General features: G+C 35.1%; 1 protein-coding gene across 1 annotated transcript; it reads right to left on the minus strand.

The window, feature by feature from the left end:
* Positions 1-2,879: 2,879 nt before the first annotated feature.
* Positions 2,880-3,821, minus strand: LOC122482765 (olfactory receptor 10AG1-like). The gene has a single exon (XM_043579061.1). The coding sequence runs from the start codon at positions 3,810-3,812 to the stop codon at positions 2,880-2,882; it is 933 nt and encodes a 310-aa protein (XP_043434996.1). The 5' UTR covers positions 3,813-3,821.
* Positions 3,822-18,433: the final 14,612 nt, after the last annotated feature.

Below are 18,433 nucleotides of genomic sequence, written 5' to 3' on the forward strand. Positions count from 1 at the left end.
AAAGTACATATGGTGAATGTTTTCACCTAATACAATGCTCAGGTTGATTCTGAAGTGAGTTAAAATAAAAGTCTCTTAAATTGATAATCCTGGTACTTAAAAGGGAAAAAAATTAATATTCAAAAGAAAAAATCGTCTTGATGGATCACGTTTAGGAATGGTAGCATTTAAGATAAATAGTTTCACTCATTAATTAAATAAAATAGTGCTTGATGCTAAATAATATGTAATTGTGGGGTGTCTGGGTGGCTTAGTCAGCTAACCATCTGGCTCTTAATTTCAGCTCAGGTCATGATCTCACGGTTCGTGGGATTGAGCCCCACTTTGGGCTCTGGTGATAGCATGAAGCCTGCTTGAGATTCTATCTCCCCCTCTCCCTCTGCCCCTCTGCCTGCTTGCTCTCTCTCTCACTCTCTCTAAGAGAGAGAGAAAAAAATCTTTAAATGAAATGTAATTGTATCCAGCTTTTGGTAATCAAATTATTAATGTATGACATGAAATACATAAGATTTGTGTATTTTTTTCTCCACATGAAGATGAGGTGGAAAAAGCAAACTTATCCTGAGTGCTGCCACAAAGTTTTCCATATTACTATTCTTTCTTTTGAATGTTGAAGTCCTTATTAATCTAGGAAAATAAAATTTAGTAAGCTAATATTTCTATTTTAAATTCAAGCATCAATTACTGGGAAAACTCAAATAATTAACAGAATGTGTAACAATATTCTAAATCAGTTAGATACTAGTCACTATCCACATCTGGACCTAATCTTCAGCCATGAAGATGTATACTTAATATAAATTAGCTACTGAAACCTCGGAATTTATTTCAAAACCAACATTACACTGAAAACTCACTTTCACTATTTTACACAACTTTAACTTCATAAAATATTTTATTTTCTTTTTATAAATGCTTCTTGGATTTCTTAAGGGTTGGTGATTTTATTAGCTGGATTGTTTTATTTTATTTTATTTTGATTAATTTATTTTTTATTTTAGAGAGAGACAGAGAAAGATCCCAGGCAAAGGAGAGGGGCAGAGGGAGAGAGAGAATCTTAAGCAGACTCCATGCTCAGTGCAGAGTCCATCATGGGGCTTGAACCCATGACCCTGGGATTATGATCTGAGTCAAAACCAAGAGCCAGACCGACTGAGCCACCGAGGCACCCCTGGATGGTTTTATTTTAGGTCTCTTCTTGAAATATCATTAAGAGGAAAATGAATAAATATCATGCTTATTTGTTACAATCTTGGCCCCGAATGAGGTTTTCCTCTTTCATTATTTACTATTTGACAAAAATTCATCAAGTATTCAAGTTTTCAGTATTTCAAATATCAAGAAGTAAAAAAAAAAAAAAAAACAGCAGAAAAGAAAAAATGGGCCAACTAGATGAAGAAACGTCTTCTAACCGTATAAGAAGGTGGTCAAATTTGTTTATGAAAAAGGAAAAAAAAAAAACTAAACTGTAGAGATTCAGTTTATTAAAAAAATTTTTTGACAGTTTTATGCAGTCAATTAGGACAACACATTATTTACACTGATTGTACAGGTGAAATGCACAAGTCCTGTGGACAGGAACCAGCCATTGACCCCTAACTCAGTTGTGTTCGTGGTGAATCAAACCAGCTTGCATGTGTATGAGTTTATGCAGTTTAAAAAATAATAATGTTTATTTTAGTTTTGAGAGAGAGAGACAGAGAGAGACAGAGTGCAAGCAGGGGAGGGGCAGAGAGAGAGAGAGACAGAGACAGAGAGACAGAGAATCCCAGGCAGGCTTCCAGCTTTCTGCACAGAGCCCAATGTGGGGCTCAAACCCACCAACTCTGAGATCATAAACTGGGACAGGGCAGACACCTAACTGACTGAGCCACCCAGATGCCCTGAGTTTAGGCAGTTTTGAATTTGATAACACCATTGTACTTGCAAAAGAAAGCCAACTAAATGGGATCATGTGGGTTATCTCACTCTGACTTAAGGCTCATCTATTCTTTTTTCCTTCCACAGCTATCTGATGCATTCCAAAGAGGACTTTTATAGTTTACCCAAATTTTTTTAGTTGTTTCATCAGGAAAAATGGGCTTGCTGTGAACATGTACATTATCACCAGAAATGGAGATTATTTTTTATTTGTTTTAAATGTTGGAAATCATATGTGACTGTGTTTTAAGTATGTCCATTATACTTGTTTGAGTCATTTATCCAAAACAATTCAGTGGTATCTCCAGTGTTGGATCACACGATTTTTGGTCAATTATGATTTTTTGAAGCAAAGGGCGATTGATTTTACTGGCTTGCTTTCAGGTTAAAACAGAAGGATGACATTAAAAGAATAAAGAGCAGTATTTTTTTTTTTTGCTTTAATTACCAGCAAAATGTGTTCACTAAAGAAAATTTAGACAAAAGAGGAAAAAAACTAAAACAACAAAACTGTCTCTCATGTGTGAACATTTTGATGTATTTCTTCCATCTTTTTAAACATAGTTGTGTTTGATTTAAATCCTATGCCTGCAGAAAAATTTATAAATTATCAGCCATGTGAGTCCTTACAAAGCAAACATCCTATAACTACTGCTCAAGTCAGCTATAGAAAAATATAAAGTGCCATCACTAGTAACTTTGGGGGAGAAGTAAAGTGGTGCCTGGTGGGATTGGCTGGATGGATACTTAGCTTCTTAATTTCTTATCAGCAGGGCAACCATGTGGATACAATCCTGATATCAGAGAGTCCAGCATAAAACAAACTCAGCAATGAGTAAACATAATCAATGTATAGTAATGTAGGAAAGCAAACTGAACATTAATTTTTGATTACAATATGGCAGACTTAAATAAGAAAACAGAAAATGAGCTCAAATCGGAAGCTAATACATTAAACATTAAGGTAACAATTTTCTCAAGGCCATCATGGCATCCTTATTTCTCAGAGTGTATATCATAGGATTAAACATTGGGGTGACAATGGTATAGAAAAGAGAGAGAAACTTGTCTGCTCTGGAAGAATGTTTAGACTTGGGCCGTAAATATGTGATGATTGCAGATCCAAAGAACATCGCCACAACTGTGATATGAGACGAGCAGGTGGAGAAAGCTTTGGTTCGTCCTGTTGCTGATGGCAACCTCAGAATGGTGGAGATGATTTTGATGTAGGATCCAAGTATCAACAGAAAGGGGATCGTAACAAACATCACAGCAACTGTAAAGACTAACATCTCATTCAGGAATGTGTCCCCACAGGCCAACTTGAGTAGTGGAGGGATGTCACAGAAGAAGTGATTGATTTGGTTAGACCCACAAAATGGCAGAGAGAAAATTTGGTATGTCTGCCCTGTCTCCACTGGAACTCCAGTGATCCAGCAGGCCACTACCATCTGGACACAGACCTTGTGGTTCATAACTAAAGGATAGTGCAGAGGGTTACAAATGGCCACGTAGCGGTCATAGGCCATCACTGTCAGAAGGAGGCACTCTATGTTTCCAAGCGTAAGGACAAAACTCATTTGTGTTGCACAGGCAAACAAAGAAATATTTCTTTTCTGAGTCCAAAGGTTTGTGAGCATTCTGGGAAGAGTGACAGATACAAAACAGATTTCCAAGAAGGAAAAATTACTAAGGAAAAAATACATGGGCGTCTGAAGAGCCTGGTCAACCCTGACTATGAGAACAATGATGCTATTTCCCATCAGAATTATCACATAGACAAAGAAAAATATTACAAAAAGAAACATTTGAAGATTGGGAATATCAGAAAATCCCAAAAGAACAAATTCCATCACTGAAGTGAGATTTACTTCTGCTGTTTTTTTCTCCATCTGTGAAAATAGTGAAATTAGTTATTTATCTTTTGGGGGCTGTTTTCTAATTTTATGGACCAAAGGAACTTAGGGGAAATTAGTACATAAAATTTCTATTGTTTACTAATTTCCAGCTTTTCATATCCTGGGCATAAAGAACACAACTAATGGAGAAATTCGAAATATATCAACATAGTTAATATGTAATACAAGGTTAGAATTTGACTGAAAATGATGTGTTGTAGAATTGTTAATTTTCAATTTTTGTATGTTTGTGTCCAGAGCAAATTAATCCATTTTATCCCTTATATGTTGACAAACAGAATCCTGAGACAAAAACCTTTACATCACTTTTTCCTTGTGGTATGTTACCACCAAATTTTGAGATATATTTTTTTGTTACTTCTCAATTCTTCCAGGAAGCCTTTTTTAAATTTTTTTTAGAGAGAGAGAGAGGGAGAGAGAGACAGAGAGAGAGAGAGAGAGCATGAGCAGGGAGGGACCAAGGGAAAAAGAAAAAGAATCTTAAGTGGGCTCCATGCCCCAACGTGGAGACCCAGGCAGGGCTCTATCTCAAGACTGTGAGATCATGACCAGAGGCAAAGTGAAGAGTAAGTCGCTTAACTAACTGAGCCACTTAGATGCCCCCATGTGGCTTTTTATAAGTACAAGCTTGCCTTCCATCCCATACCTCACAGCTGTAGCTCTTACTGTTTGTGTATGCACTTTATTTGAAACCATTCTGGTTTCATTTATTTATCAATATAAAATAAACAACATGGTCATCAGATGTTATAATGCAAGATCTTTTCTTTATCTTGTCCAAACATGTAGTAGATATTTGATAAATGCTTTCTGAACTATTCCTTATTAATAATGGCAATATTGAAGGAATTACATGGATAATATGATTTCTGAAACTCTGCCTAGCAAATATATCTTCAAATGACTTGCTCACTGCCATTGGTCACTTTCATTGACAAATTCTCATTTTAATAACATATCAGAACTGAAAAACAAAAATCATAATAGAACACTATAGATTATTATAAAATACCATTGTGAGACAGTTTCCAGAAACATCAAATGCAGAGAATATATATTTTAGCTAGCAAGTGAGCAAGTACATTGTGATCATGAGGAATTAATGAGACCTACAGAGACTCAATTATCTATTCATGTATTGAGATATAGGTGGACAATATAGAAATTTAAACAAAAAAGGCAATTATACCATTACATAATGTCTGGAAAAACAAAAGACAAAAATGATTTTGACTAAGTTATCATTGTGTTGATCAAGTGCTTGCAATAAGATTTCCCATTTAGTCTAAAATAATCTTCTTGAATTGAGTGTTGATTTCTTCATGGTATATTATAGACGGAGGTACTTAGGATCAAAGATTTGCATGACTAAACTATAAAAAAAAAGTTCTATTTGGGTCCTAAGATTCACAAGCATTCGGGGAAGGTAATAGATAACACTGTATAGCAGATTTCCAAGAAGGAAAAACTGCCAAGCAAATATAATGCTACATGGGAGTTGAGATCAGGATCCAATTCTGTCAGAACTAAGGTGACATTGCCCATCAGCATAATGATGTAGACAACCAAGTACAATCCAAATAGAAACCACTGGAGATGGGGATAGCTGCAGAATCCAAGAGAACACATTCCGTTAATTTGGTTAAATTTTTTGTCTGGGCATTTTTCCTGGTGTTTCACCTGTGGAAGGAGAAATCTAGCCTGTGCTTTTTACTGTACCTGCCTTGACATTGCTTGTTCTTTAGGCTGACTCAAAATGTCCAGATGGGCTTTCGTGATCATTGCCATTGTTATCAATTTAAGGATGCTACCATTTATGTGTGTCCCATTCTTCCAGTTTAGATCCTGTGGCTTATCACTGTCAAACTCCCTTGAAATTTGCTTCAGGGTCATTCCATGATACTTTCTGAACACAGCCCAGGATAAAAAAATTATACCCCACTCAGCAGAGGCTCTGGAACATTGACTACACTGAGGACAGACCTATTACTTTGACATTTGGTTTTCTACTTAACTGCACTTCTTCACAACCCTATTGTATATTCCATGAATTCTCCATGCAGTAGCACTTTATCTTAAAGCATCTTTTCACATATATTTTCAGCTACCTTTTTCAGGTTTTCACTCCTCTGTCCTTATTTGCTGATTTTGAGCATAAATGTCCCTATTATTCAGTCCAAATCACTAAATGGTTTTTAAAGATATGTTAGAATTGTTATCGTGCCCATAAGAATATCCTTTAGAAGGCTACTACGTGGAAAACGTGAGAGGATTTTATTCAGAAAAATTAACTTGAGAAAATTGATTCAGATTAACAAAACAAAACAAAACAAAACTTTAAAGCAGGTTGACCCTGGGAAATCGGGACAACCAAGAGTGTGTTCATTACCCGTAGTATGCAAGGTGTGTGGGTGCAGAGAGAAAAGATGTTGGCTGTCTAGTTTTACCCTCCACTCTCTTTGTTGTTCCTCCAAAACATACTCTTCAATCACTGTTTTTAAACTCACCATTCTTTAACGATAAGGCTATCAAATCTCAGAAAAGGTAGATAGTTGACCAATTGCACAAATGTTTGTGATTGCAAGCTAGCAATTTTTTTTTATGTCTGAATGCTATTTTCATGAAACTTTTTAAAGTTTATTTATTTATTTGAGAGCAGGAGAGAGAGAGAGAGAGAGAGAGAGAGAGAGAGAGAGAGAGAGAGAATCACAAGCAGGATCCATGCTTTCAGTACAGAGCCTGACATGGTGCTTCATCTCAGGGACTGAGATCTTGACCAGAGCACAAATCAAGAGTCAGATGCTTAACCAACTGAGCCACCCAGGTGCCCTCCATGACTTATTATCTGCGTGATATTAAACAATTATTTAAACTTTCTAATTTTTGCTGCTTCATTTTTAAAGAAATGAATGGGACAATATTGATAACGTTATTACCTATCAACTCACACTGATCACTTATTAGCTAGGATTAAATGATTACAATTATGATTATATTTTGTTATTTGTACTCTCCAGGGTTATAGTGCATTGCCTAGCAAAATGATATGTAATAGTGTTATTGTGTCCCTTCGTTGGTGGTCACTTTTGTCCATTCTTCTCTTTCATTGGAGCCAGGACTAGTGAAGAGAAGGAGGCTCTAGAGAGTGAATTTAAGAGGGGATCCATCATACTCAGGTATGACCCTGAGCTTGTATAGATATATGTCATGTGAGTGTCTCCTTGGGTATCATACCCCCGTGTCTGTTGGCTCACGATGAGTCCCACCCAGCCCGTTCTCATGTCTCCATCCTAATGGGACTGGACATTACCTACCAAATTTAGCATCAGGGCAATTATGTAGGTAAGGAGTACAGTCCTCCGCAGATGGAGGGGATTGAATCATGGCCGCACCACAGTTACTCGTGTGACCTCAGGCCAGTTACTCAGTTCTCTCAGCTAAAAGTGAGGCAGTTGCTGTCCCAATGCTTCAGGTTATGCGAATCAAATCATTTCATATATGCAAAAACTTTAAGCAGTTTTATACAAGTTTACACATTTATACATTTATACAAGTTTTGGGTATTTTTACAAGTTTACACAAGTGCTAGTGATGATTTTTATAATTAAAAACAAAGTTTTATTCTACTGAATTTTACTCCGAGTTCTGCACAACTTGAAGAAATACCTTGTGAATACCTTCTCTATTATCACACAATTATTATACAAACACGATGAGATTTTAAAGCAGTCATCACATATAAAAATCCCAAACCATTCAACACTCAAGTTGTAAACGCTCCGTGAATTCTCTGCCAATATATATTTTTTTGTACTATTATTTTTACCTACAGGACACATCACTGTTCAAGACTTAATGTCTCTCTTATGTAATTTGCTAAATTCCTTTCATTTTCTTTCCTTCACTGACACTAAATTATGTGAGCAGTAAGGGCTGTAATTATTTTCTTTCTTGGGATCCATATCGATCTAACAAAAATACAATATACCTAACATAGGGCTCATCATTTGATTCGACAATGAACTGATTCTAAATGGAACAATCAGTTTCAAAGGTGGGGGGGCGGTAGGGAGAATTAGTACAAGAAAGAACAAATGAGTCTGAGGTTTATGTATCACTTTTAAGAATGACAGTATTTAGTGTAAATAATTTCACTCTAATGACTTTAATGTCACACCCTCCAGTGCTGAATAAAACATAATTTCTAGTTGAACAAACCCAACTTTTTGACAGTCATCAAGGTAAAAGATGAAACATGTAGGATTTGCTCATGTTATTCTCATAAAGGAACAAAGTAGAAAGAGCAAATTTTCACTGTGTGTGCTCTCACAAAATTATCTATATTATTCTTCTTTCTTGTAAATATTTAAGTATTTACACAAGAAAAATAAAAATGTTCTAATACAGCTATTTTTTAAAAACTCAAGCCTCTGTTCCCTGGAAAAATCCAAATGATTGAGAGACTGGGTGATATTATTCTAAATCAGTTTGATATTGGTCATATCAACATTTTCATACCTTCCTCAGTTATGTTTGTATATTTAATATTAATTAGCAGCTTAAACCTTGTAATTAATTTTAAAAACATTTATGTTTCTTTATTTTATGGATTCCTCTAAAGTTGTAATTTTATTAACTGGATTGTTTTACTTATTTATCTATTTACATTTTTTTTAACATTTATTCATTTTTGAGAGACAGAGACAGAGCTCAAGCTCGGTGTGGCAGAGAGAGAGGGAGACACAGAATCCGAAGCAGGCTCCAGGCTCCAGGCTGTCAACACAGAGCCCGATGCGGCGCTCGAACTCACGAACCGCGAGATCATGACTTGAACCGAAGACGGACGCTTAACCGACTGAGCCACCTGGATGCCCCAATTTATTTATTTATTTTAAATGGTTATTTTATTTTGTGGGGTTGAGAGAATGTGTGCATAAGTAGGGGAAGGGCAGAGAGAGAGAGAGGGAGAGAGAGAATCCCAAGCAGGCTCCATGCTGTCAGTATGGAAATTGACTTAGCTACCCAGATGCCCCTGGATTGTTTTATTTTAAGTCTTATTAAAATATTCCCAAGACCAAACTTATAGAATAAATGTGTACTCCTTACTAGCTCTTGGTTCAAAATGAAGTTTTCTCTATTATTTATTTACCATACTTATATATTAGTTATTGAAGTTTTCAGTATTTCAAAGAGATTTAATATTACTATTTAATATTATTATTCAACTGTAAATTATATTTAATATCAGAACTATATAATCTATATAATAGTTGTTTTAATATGACACATTTGCTATCATATATTAAATATTAGGTTTTAAATTTGAGTATATGATGAACTAAAACTTATAAAAATATGAAATAGCACATATTTACCTTTCTCATTTAGGATGATGCTGATTTGTTTTCTCACTGTAGAGGGTTTTCAATGTTTATATTACTTTAGGTGAAATCACTTATTCCATCAAAGACATTCAACTACCTTTCAGTTGTTCTGTTCTTTCTGAAATAAAATGCTCCTTAAATAAAAGTTGTGTTTACCCTGTTGGATCTCTCCAAGCAGACACTTCTAAAGTTTTAGTTAAAAGCATCATTTTGGCATTATGTGATTTATTACATTTATTTTTTTTTCCAAAAACTCTCACCCTGCCCAAAACGCTTTCTCTTCAACCTCTCTATGGAATAGAGTGTGTAACACATCTTATTTCTTACCTATGAACATGGTGCTGAGCAATATCATTTGGGATCATCCAAAATTGACACACAGCCAACTCCTACTCTACTAGGAACACTCCATCCTGAGCTTCTGTTTCTATTAAACTAGCTCCCATCACTCTTTTTTTGAACCATTTTTTAAGACTCTTGGCTATAGTAGATCCTTTCATCTATATTCAGCGTTCTGCCTATGTAATAATCATAAATGTCCTGATGACAAATAATATTTTAACATATAACACTGATAATTTATTGACTTTTTTTCACGAGCACCAAGGCAGGCTGAGAGCTAGATGTTGGCTGTATTACACCTGGTTTAAAAAATTAATTTTGGAACCAATATGAGTATTGATAGGGGGAATATCTTTTTAGTACAACATTTTGACATCTTTCCCTAATTTATTTTCAAGTGCGAACCCACTTTTAAGTGGAAACACTACCAAACATGTTGTAGGATAATAAATTATTTAAATTTTCTAACTGAGGGAGTGGGAAAGATGCCAGGAAGAGAGTTGGTGTCTTTTAGGCTTTCATTCTGGAAAAGACAATAGTTTCCAAAACTGAGGTTGTTTAAGAATCCTGGCTTGAGGTGTGCGTGGGTGACTCAATTGGTTAAGCATCTGACTTTGGCTCTGGTTGTGGTCTCTCGGTTGGTGACTTCAAGCCCCACATCAGATGAACTTGAGCCCCACTTTGGGATTTTCTTTCTCTCCCTCTCTTTCTACCACTCACTCACTCTCTCTCTCTCTCTCAAAAAAAATCCTGGCTTGGGATCAATTTCTCATGTCAAAAATAGAATGTTGCTTCCCCTCTTTTAATTATCTTTTTTTTTCTTTTCCTTTTAAAAAATGTAGTTACATGTAAAATTCTGTTCTCTAGGTAAAAGTTTCATTGGTGAGATAAATGACATGCAAAGTGCCAGTTCTGATGAAAAATATTTTTTAACTTCTGATTATCCAATTAAAGACCAGCCCAATATTGCAAGTACAATCTTGCACACATGATTGCATTTGATGTATTTCATGACTTTATCTTAAATATCTTAACAAATGTGTTTTTCTAATTTTAACTTTTTTTCTACAATAGAATAAAAGCTACACAAAGCTGGATTTTTGTCAAGTCATTTTATGCATTCTAGGTTAGGCTTATAACCCTCTGAATATCCCTGAGTGGCCACAGTCAATACCTCATGAAACAAAATAATCACCTAGATAGGACCTACCTGAATTCTTGACACAATACATTTATGAGAAACCATAGAGTTATGTTATTCCAAGTTAAAAAGTCTGGAGTAATTTTTTATGTAGCACTGGAATACTGGAACAGAGGCATTTCATAATTGTTACAAAACCCACTTTCTTTTTTTTAAGTTTATTTATTTTGAGAGAAGAGAGAGTGTACATGCATAAGAGTGCATGAGCAAGAGAGGGGCAGAGAGAGAGAGAGAGAGAGAGAGAGAAAGAGAGAGAGAGAGAGAGAGAGAGAGAATCCCAAGTACTCCCATGCTCAGCATGGAGCCATGTGTGGGGCTCGATCTGAGGACTCTGGAATCGACCTGAGCAGAAATAAAGAGCTGGATGCCCAACCCACTTTCTTGGTAGCTTTTCTTCCATTATTTCTCTAGGTTGGCACCATGTATAGACATTTGACAATCAGTTACTATCTTTTAACATTCTGAGCTCTTAAATTATTGTCTTCACTCATTTATGTTGTTTTTGTAAGATGGTATTTCTATAATCATACCTATTTCAATTTTAAAAGACCTAGATGGATAAGTTAAGGTGTGTCAAAAATAACTAGTTCAAATAAGTACTCATCACTTAATCCAGTACTATTGAAAATGGATCAAAATGAGTTGCTGGTATTTACTGGGAAACATTTGAAGGAATACAATCAATCAAAGAAACAAACTAAACTTGGTTTTCTTAATGGTAATGTCTTGCTATTTGCTTAGACACCATAATGATTCTCTTTTCAAGTATCATCTTTCTTAACCCGGAAGACCTGGCAAAATGAATGCAATGGAAGTTTCTAGCACATTCATTTGAATTTCTATTAATATCCTGCACCAAAAGAATTAATAGTTAAATCAAGAAATCTTAGAGAACAGGTGATTCCATATTTGAGCAATATAACTAGATTCTCTTCATATTATTTCTCTGCAAAAGCAAGGATGCACCCATATTTTTTTGCATTAGTACAGAATAAGGTATAAATCTCTGGGTATGTCACTAATATGACTCAGCCGTATAGTCAAACCATTTCTATAAACAGAAAACAAGGCTAAAGAGAAGCAGAAACAGAAGAAAGAGATGCAAAAAAAAAAATCCTGAACTTGCTCAGGTAACTAGTCCCAATTTTTGCTATGGGCCATCCATCTCAGCTACTTTAAAGTCTTAGGGGGTGGAAAACTTAAAAAATACATCACCACACTGAAAAACCTCTACAATAGCTTTTTGTGAAGATTCTATTGTTAATCTATTCTTAGATTAATTACAAGTTAAATTTTAAATCAAAAAGAGGTAACATCTTCCTGGGGGTATAGTTCAGGGAGACAGCATTTGACTGCAGAAAGAGGCAACATCCATTTATGGAATGGTAGAACTTGTAAAAATATAAGCTAGAATCATTCAGAGTTACTCTCCAAAGGCGTACCATACAATGTTCTTTAATAGCTGATGTCTTTTTGAAACGAATAAAAAGTACATGATAGCTAAGTCAAGGGGGAAAGGAACATGGATATTCACAAGAATTTTTTAGGGAAATAGTATGGGGACCTTAACTATCAAACGAGAGACTTTATTGTTCAGTACAACAGTCCCTACTCACCAGTGAATTTGTTGGGGGAAGTAGACTAGTTCACTAAATATGAGATTTGATAAAAAAATTCATTTTTTATTGGCAACAGAACCACTGTGGATATATCAGAAATTCCAGCATAAAACAAGAAACTCAGAAATGAATAAGGATAATGGATGTACACAGTTTATCCATTCACTAGCTGATGGACATTTGGATTATTTCTACTATTGGAATAGAGTGAATAAACCTGTTATAAATATTGCAGTAAGGCTTTGTGTGTCCATATGTTTTCTTTGGTCTTGGGTGAATAACACAGAGTGAGATTTCCAGGGTATATGATAAGTGTATATTTCACTTCATTAGAAATTGTAAGATTGTTTCCATTTTGTTTCTTACTAGCAATGGATGAGAGCTCCATTTTCTCTGTATCCTTGTAAGTACTTGCCCTTGTCATTTCTTTTCACACTTTAAAAATTCTAATCATTATAAAAACTTAGAGTCATTTTAGTAGGTGTATGAGATGACATTGTGGTTTTAAATTATATTTCCCTAATCTCAAATGCTGTTGAACAGTTTTTCATACACTCAGTTGACATCTATATATCTTCTATGATGATGTGTTTAAGTTTATATCCTTTTTTATTGTTTATTTTTCTTTTGTTTTCAAATTATTGGCTTTTTAGGCTTCTTTACATATTCTGGATATACGTCCTTTCTTGGATAGCTGTCTAGTGAATATTTTGTACACGTCTGTGGCTAGTTCATTCCCTCAACAGTGTCTTCCATTAAGCAGAAAATTTTAATTGTAATGAACGGTTTATCATTTTTCGCTCTTATAGTTCATGAATTTCGTGTTTTATATACAGATTGGTGACTAACACAGGTCACGCAAATGTCTTATGCTCTCTCTACAAATGTTGTAGTATTAGATTTTAGATTATGGTCTAAGACCTATTTTGAGACAAGGGTATGTCTCTCTTTTCACCAGCGCCACCGTCTATTAGTTTGGCTTCTGATAAATCTTGATCTATCCAACACTATTGTTCTTTTTCAAAATTGTTTCGACTACCTGATTTCCTTGGCCTTTTTGTGTAAATTGTAGAATTACCCTGTAAATTTCTGCAAAAATGCCTTTTTCATTTTAATTAAAGTTACATTGAATGTGTGGATATTTTGGAATTGCATTTACTTAATAGATCCTTTGTTCATAACTGGGCTGGCTACAAATACCATCTTTTCAATTGGAATGCCTACAAATTCTTCCTCCTTCCTCCCCCCCTTCCTTCCTCCCTCCCTCCCTTCTTTTCTTTCTTCATCTTTCCCTTTCTTTCTTTCTTTCTTTCTTTCTTTCTTTCTTTCTTTCTTTCCTTCTCTCACCCAGATTCCATGGCCAACATTCATTAACTACTCATTTAGAACCTCTGAATGTGAAGTTCAGGCATCTATATATTGTTTACAATTAGAAAATTTTAAGTAAATAACTAGGTACTAATATATAGATTAGTATATGGGATCCCCAATACAATGCAAGATCATTATATTAAACAACGCAAGAAATTCGACACGTATCTCTGTCAGATCTCTAATATTCTAATGTTATACTGTGTAAAAGATGGTCTGTCTGCACACTCCACCATATCTTTTGTAATTACTTTCTATTCATGTATATCTCTCGTACCACTTAGAAGTATACCATTTAAAATTAAATAAGTATAGTAAGCTTTATTAAATGATTTCAAAGTCTCTTATAGGTTGTGCCTTCCTATCAGTTCATGGTGTACATATTACAGAATTTTGAGAGAAATAAACAGGTGTTATTCCCAGAAAAAGGAAACTGGAATTCAGAGAATGTAAGTCATCCACGCAATGGCACATCGCTATTTAGTATCAGAGCCAGGATTACATCCTGTAGTATTTGATTTCCTTTCCAGTTCTAGGCCTATTTTTTTTTCCACTGAGGATGATGTTTACCAGAGGCCAAAGTGCATTCATATAATCATCTTTCTCATGTAGTTAATTACTCCAAAAGTATTCACTTGTTCATTATGGAAAAAAATTAAGTCATCTTGTTACTTTTCTGTCCCAGAAGAGAATTATTTTGTCCTTAGGGCATCACCGTGGACTTCAAGAAAGGCTCAAGAACCGGGTACACAAATCCAAAGGCTTAATATTTATAGTATACCTTAACTGTGTGAGCGGCTCAGGTAAGAGGAAAAGTTTTTCATCACTTGCAAAATATTTTAGAAGGTATGAACTCAAATCTCAAACCAGATTCTACAATATTTAAGTTTATTTATTCACTTTGAGAGAGCAAGATTGAGGAAGAGCATGAGCAGGGGAGTGGTGGAGGGAGAGGGAGAGAGAGAATCCCAAGCAAGCTCTGTGTTGTTCGTGTAGAGCTGGACCTGAGGCTCTATCTCATGAACAGTGAGATCATGGCATGATTTTAGTTTCCCAGATTGACTTTTTTTTTTAATTTGGGATCAATATTTTCATCTTTTAAGCTTCTATCTCTCAAAGTGAAATCGGCTAAATCTAAAAACAATCAGTTCTTATTTCCTTAAATAATAGTTGACAGAAGGCCTGTTTGATGAAGAGCCATGTTGGATGAAGTAAATGCACCTCGTATTTTTTTGTCCATCATTCTTCCAGATCCCTACGGTGAAGTACATAATTGCTCTAATGGAGGATTATTTGGAGCAAAATATAACTTCATTCATAAACTACCTACTTGTCCTACACATGTGATCAGATATCAAGAGTTATGGAAAATTATGGACAAAATTAGGAGGGGGATTTATTGTCAGCATACAATTATCTTGCTGATATGCTCAAAGTCAGAATGCAGTGACAGAGTGGCACCCGGGTGGCTTAGTTGGTTAAGTGTCTGACTTAGGCTCAGGTCATGATCTTATTCTTCATGGATTTGAGCCCCATGTGGAGCTCTGTGCTGACAGCTCCAAGTGGGGAGCCTGCTTCAGATTCTGTGTCTCCCTCTCTCTCTCTGCCCTTCCCCTGCTTGTGCTCTCTGTCTCTCAAAAATAAATAAACTTTAAAAGAAACAAACAAAAACAATGTAGTGACAGAGATGCATTTTAAGATGTCTGATACCATAGAATATTGGCATTCATTGGGGTTAGACTTATGAGAATGGTATTTAATTTTTTTTTCTTAACGTTTATTTATTATTGAGAGACAGAGAAAGATAGAGCATGAGAGGGACAGAGAGAGGAGAAGACACAGAATCTGAAGAGGCTCCAGTCTCTAAGCTGTCAGCACAGAGCCCGACGCGGTGCTGGAACCCACGAACTGTGAGATCATGACCTGAGCTGAAGTCAGACACTCAACCGACTGAGCCACCCAGGCGTCCTTGAGAATGGTATTTTAATATGTAAGTGTCATATAACACATATATGCCTAAGAAAAGAAGAAATACTCAGGATCCTTTCATTGCTCAATGCTTTGATAAAAAAATGATTTTATAGGGGCACTTGGGTGGCTCAGTCCGTTGAGCGTCCAACTTCGGCTCAGGTCATGATCTCACGGTCTGTGAGTTCGAGCCCCACATCGGGCTCTATACTGACAGATCGGAGCCTGGAGCCTGCTTCAGATTCTGTGTCTCTACTCTCTCTCTCTCTCCCTCCCCCACTCACTCTTTGTCTCACTTTGTTTCTCAAAACTAAAGGTAAAAAAAAATGGTTTTATAACTCTCTATTTTTCTGTAGTTAAATAAAATTTAGAAGTCATATTTCATATGTATGCATCTCTCACATATAACAAACACTTGAATTTAATAAAATATACCTTAGTGCATCTCATACATAAACACTCTGTAATCACATCATGTTCATGTAGTTGAACAAGACAGCCACAGAAATTTTGGTCAATCTTAGTTATTCTTCGGTCAGGAGGATAAAGTTACTTGTCTAAGGTCTTACTAGGTGTTAAATCTGAGATTTTAATTCAGGGTTTTAGAGTCCAAGCAAATATAATGTTCTCTATCTTCCATAAGTGTTGTATTTCAGACACATAGGTAAAGGTTAGAATTGTAGTGAAGTTAGAATTTCCCATATGTACGTCAGTCAACGTGTATTTTTTAATAGATTCTTTTACTAGACCACCTATTCGTACATTTTTCAAAATTTGGTTGCGTATTTTAATTTCTTTTCACCATGCTTCTTTCTATATGCTTAATTCCTACATGTGTGTTTTTATGAGTAATATATGAGTTGTATGAATTAACACAGAAGTCAATATTTAACTTAATTACATTGTTTTGCTCTTTATTTCTCTAAGGATCAAGTGTATATATATATATACACACACACACACACACACACACACACATATATATACACATATATACATATATATGTATATATATATATCAAGTATATATATGCATATATATGTGTGTATATATATATGTGTGTATATATATTTGGTCTGGTAAACCCACATTTATTAATTTTTTTAATATTTTGTTTTGAGAGAGAGACAGAGCATGAACAGGGGAGGGGCAGAGAGAGAAGCAGGCTCCAGACTCTGAGCTGTCAGCACAGAACCTGATGTGGGGCTTGAACCCATGAACCATGAGATCATGACCTGAGCCGAAGTCGGATACTTAATCAACTGAACTGCCCAGGCAGCCCTGGTAATTCCACACTTAAAAAGCTGTTCACTCTATGTACTAAGCAATTTTTCCACATGAATCTGGGAGGAATTTCTTTAGGGAAAATAAAGAAATCTAGATTTCTTTACCTTCTGATGATACTTTTAATTTTATCATTCTCTACTTGATATAATATAGTATATTGTATATACTATACAGTATATATTCTTGATATAATATATAATAATATATAATATAGTCTCAACATAACAAAAATATAGTGTGTTTTATGTTAGAAATATAGATCATTTGTAGGTCACTGAATTCAACCTAGTCCTTTGCACTACAGATTTTTCACTCCTTTATCAATTTTGCTGAGGAAAAACAACAGTCACCATCCTAAAATCTTGCTCCTAAATATGGTAGATGCACTATTTCATTTTGCTTCAGAGATGGAGGTTTTCAGTCCAGATACTGATGACTCTTCAACATTTTGTTTGTTCTACACTTTCCTTTCTTCATACTTCACTGAATGAGAAACAGTTTGACAGCATAGAAAAGTAGAGCAGGAATAAAACACAAGATTTTGGCTTACATAGTGATTGTATTCTTTCAGCAATAGCTTCAATAAACAATTTTATTATCTATTATCAGTTGATATTTATTTTAGAGTAAATATAGAGACTCCAGGTAAGCAACTGGTCATGGTAAAGGAATGGTCATGAATTAGTTTTCATAGGAATGTGTCTCAAAACACAACTCCAGGACTTTGCAGGGATAATAACTATACGTGTCGAGAAAAGTCTTGAATTGATATTAAGTTAAAATTTGAAAAACAATAACAGTAAAATAAACTATGGAAGCCAAACCTGGGCAACTTCCTGTCAGGTGTTTCAAGAAACAAAACTGTAAACAAACAAGGAAACAACAACAACAACATGACTCTGGTTTTGTTTGCAAACAAAGTGCATGTAGCTCCATTAGATCTTCCATTCTGTTCACTACTATTCTAGAAATACTAATGAAATGGATAACAATTAGAAAACAGAACATCAAATAGTTATTTGGAAAAGGCTGCCTCATCTAACAAATTGGATAAGTCCAACTTATTCTATTTTCTGGTAATCTGGAAACATTTTGTCATTGGTTTTGTCATTCTACGACATGCATGGAATGCCTTTCCTTAACGTGCACTGTTGGTAAAATGGGAGCAAATACACTTACATCACAAGATGTGCACGTTAAGGAAAGGCATTCCATGCATGTCGTAGAATATCTGGGATCAGTACTCAGAGTACTCAGCTCTGTGCTTCGTCTTATAATATTTTTTGTATTCAAAATTCCTATATTTATTTATCTTTCTGAATTTTAAGATGATGTAATATGAAACTAAGGGGCATTAAATTTAGCAGAAAATAAACTAGGAATCGAAGCACAAGAAGTGCCACTATTTTTCACATGGCAAG

This window comes from Prionailurus bengalensis, chromosome D1, assembly GCF_016509475.1.
Source record: "Prionailurus bengalensis isolate Pbe53 chromosome D1, Fcat_Pben_1.1_paternal_pri, whole genome shotgun sequence".
Classification (NCBI taxonomy): Eukaryota; Metazoa; Chordata; class Mammalia; order Carnivora; family Felidae; genus Prionailurus; species Prionailurus bengalensis.

Excerpts from the sequence above, each read along its gene's own strand:
- LOC122482765 (XM_043579061.1), bottom strand. The coding sequence starts at position 3,812 with ATGGAGAAAAAAACAGCAGAAGTAAATCTCACTTCAGTGATGGAATTT.